Source organism: Bison bison, unplaced genomic scaffold (genome assembly GCF_000754665.1).
Source record: "Bison bison bison isolate TAMUID 2011002044 unplaced genomic scaffold, Bison_UMD1.0 scf7180017834947, whole genome shotgun sequence".
NCBI classification, from domain to species: domain Eukaryota; kingdom Metazoa; phylum Chordata; class Mammalia; order Artiodactyla; family Bovidae; genus Bison; species Bison bison.
This window is the reverse complement of record NW_011472899.1, coordinates 1-3,319: the sequence shown is the minus strand read 5'-3', so window position 1 is coordinate 3,319 and position 3,319 is coordinate 1. Positions and strand designations below refer to the sequence as shown.

Here is a 3,319-nt window from a genome sequence, read left to right as displayed (position 1 = left end):
CCTGGTCTTGTTTTTGCTGACTGTATAGAGCTTCTCCATCTTTGGCTACAAAGATTATAATCAGTCTGATTTCAGTGTTGACCATCTAGTGATGTCCATGTGTAGAGTCTTCTCTTGTGTTGTTGGAAGAGTGTATTTGCTATGACCAGTGTGTTCTCTTGGCAGAACCCTATTAGCCTTTGCCCCATTTGCCTGTTACTCTGGATGTTTCTTGACTTCCTACTTTTGCATTCCAGTCCCCTATAATGAAAAGGACATCTTTCTAAAAGGTCTTGTAGGTCTTCATAGAACTGTTCAACTTCAACTTCTTCAGCGTTACTGGTCGGGGCATAGGCTTGGATCACTGTGATACTGAGTGGTTTGCCTTGGAAACGAACAGATATCATTCTGTCGTTTTTGAAATTGCATCCAAGTACTGAATTTTGACTCTTTTGTTGACTATGATGGCTACTCCATTTCTTCTAAGGGATTCCTGCCCACTGTAGTAGATATAATGGTCATCTGACTTAAATTCACCCATTCCAGTCCGTTTTAGTTCACTGATTCCTAGAATGTTGACGTTCACTCTTGCCATCTCCTGCTTGACCACTTCCAATTTGCCTTGATTCATGGACCTGACGTTCCAGGTTCCTATGCAATATTACTCTTTATAGCATCAGACCTTGCTTCTATCAACAGTCACATCCACAACTGGGTGTTGTTTTTGCTTTGGTTCCATCTCTTCATTCTTTCTTGTGTTATTTCTCCATTGATCTCCAGTAGCATATTGGGCACCTACCCACCTGGGGAGTTCCTCTTTCAGTATCCTATCATTTTGCCTTTTCATTCTGTTCATGGGGTTCTCAAGGCCAAGAATACTGAAGTGGTTTGCCATTCCCTTCTCCAGTGGACCACATTCTGTCAGACGAAGTCTTAGCTCATTATATAAAATAATATCACATCAGTTAATTCCTGAAGCTTTGTATCTCATTCTATGAGAAGTATGATATGTTCCTATAACCTGTTATATCACAGTGCTAGTTAGGGTTGGTCAGCCTTTGGCTTTTGTCCTCAAACCTTAAGGCACTTCCTCTGACTGCCCCATCATCTTTCCTCCCACGTGGTGTCACCCCTTTCCTCTTAAAACTCTTGGCCACCATGCCTTCTCTACTTACCGTGATGAGTCTTACTAGTTTGGAAGCGGGCGGGACATGTTCTTTCCATTGTTCCTAATTTGCCAGTTAGCTAATGATAAATTCACTGTGGAGAAGGAAATAATAACCCACTCCAGTATTTTTGCCTGGAAAATTCCATGGACAGAGGAGCCTGTGGGCTACAGTCCATGGTGTTGCAAAGAGTTGGACACAACTTAGCAAGTAAACAAAACTCATCTAAGGCTTCCCCAGTGGCTCAGTGGTAAAGAATCTGCCTGCAGTGCAGGAGACACAGGAGCCACACGTTCAGTCTTTGGGTGGGGAAGGTCCCCTGGAGTAGGAAATGGCAACCCACTCCAGTATTCTTGCCTGGAAAAATTCCATAGACAGGAGGAGCCTGGCAGGGCTACAGTCCATGTGATTACAAAAGATTTGGAAACAACTTAGTGACTAAACAACAAAGTCATCTTAAGGTAGAGTGCTAATGGGGAAGCCCTTCCTTCCAAGGTGAATGTGGTTTATAACACGGGTTTCATGGAGAAGGCTATGCTGGTGAAAATTTCAACTCCAGCTAGGGGGTGGCTGCATGAATATAGACTGTCCCTCACTTCCTACTCTACAGAGTCCTACTCTACCTCCATTTAGAACCGTTCCTATTATTGTGATCTAGCACAGGATGTGGGCACAGCTTGACAGTGCAACAGATTTTTTTTTTTTTTAGTGAAAGAAATTAAAAAGAAAGCAAGAACACATGCTCTTAGTAATACATGAGACATCACCGGTTGTACCGCAGTGCACCTACCTTATAAAGTCACTATTAGAAATATACTACGTTTAACCAGGATTTGTTATTCATTCATTAAAACGTTTACATTTATTTTTAAATTATGTCATTGATTTTATCAGTCATTCACTATGTATATTGGGTGCTGTAGGGGAGGCAAGAGAACTATCAAAGAAATTATCACCACATTGAGAAGAAAAGATGCTCCCATGTGGAACACACTGGAAAACAGCACAGTAAAGTGATAAATTATTTCATCACAGATAATAATAAAGGCAATACATATATTACACTCTTTGAGATCAGAACTGGTAAAAAATTTAAAAACCCAGTAATAGCCTTTTGCATTTCCAAGACTTTTACCAGTTATACTCTAGTGTATGTACCTTATAATCCTGTTATCTCTCCCTGCCTAACAGGAATCCTATTTAGGATATTTAGGGCCCTCTTTTAAACTGTGCATATTATCTGGTCCCTTAGATAAAGACAAGGCTAGTCAAGTCAGATTCGTTTGTAAAATAAGACCTCTTTTAAAAAAATGACCATACCATTCTCCTTTTAGGTAGACAGCAAGAAGTTGTGAAAGCTCTCACCTTTTAAAATCCACTCCTTTCTTCCTCCCTCTTTGCCTGTCTTCATAATTGATAGTGGGCTGGGAAGAAAAGCAAGTGTTCGGTAGGGCAGGTGGGAACCATGGTAGGACCAGAAGCTTTGGAGCAAAGCAGTACTGCCAGGAAGAGAAAGGAGGACAGTGAAATGAATGGGGCCTTCAGAATGCCCACATATATGATATCGATGGTGACAAGGTTTTTACGTAAAAGTGGAAGTGCTAGGGAAAACATGTTTGGAACAGACTCCATCAGTGCGATTTGATTTACCTAACTCATAATTGTTAAAATTATGTGGCTTGGTTTATCAGCTTACCAGTAAGTTTGTTACTCAAAGAGATTTGTTGGTTTAAAAGGAACTCTTATATGGGAATTAATATGATACTAAAAATAAATCAGAAGATACAGTGGTAAATTGTGATATGGCTTATGCTTTTTGAAAGACTGCTTCTTTGTGTAATAATAGGAATAATCTATTGACCTCTAACACCTTTTTTTCCTCTTTTAAACATACAGAATTCTTTTCCTGTGAATCCTGCAATTGCAGCTAATCCTGCCATGGCTTACAATCCTTACTTACCTCATCATCCTGGGATGGGCCTGGTCCCCGCCGAACTGGTACAAAACGCACCTGTTCTGATTTCTGGAAACCCACCTCTGCCACTGCCAGGGCCTGTTGGTCCAAAACCGATACGTTCAGATAAACTGGAGGTATTTGTGTAGAAATCTATGAATACTCATAAGGGTAGATATTAGCCTTATGCATAAACATTTCCAGAACCTGGTGTCTTAAA

At 40.6% G+C, this 3,319-nt stretch overlaps 1 protein-coding gene across 1 annotated transcript in view; it reads left to right on the top strand.

Annotated features, from left to right (window-relative positions):
- The window catches only part of LOC104983348 (muscleblind-like protein 3), a gene marked incomplete at its 3' end in the record, with an annotated part of 26,370 nt that extends 23,134 nt beyond the window's left edge, over positions 1-3,236 (top strand). The window contains exon 4 of the mRNA XM_010832791.1: positions 3,042-3,236. Coding sequence (XP_010831093.1) covers positions 3,042-3,236 — 195 coding nt within the window. The remainder of the gene's footprint in view (positions 1-3,041) is intronic.
- Between the last annotated feature and the right edge of the window lie 83 nt (positions 3,237-3,319).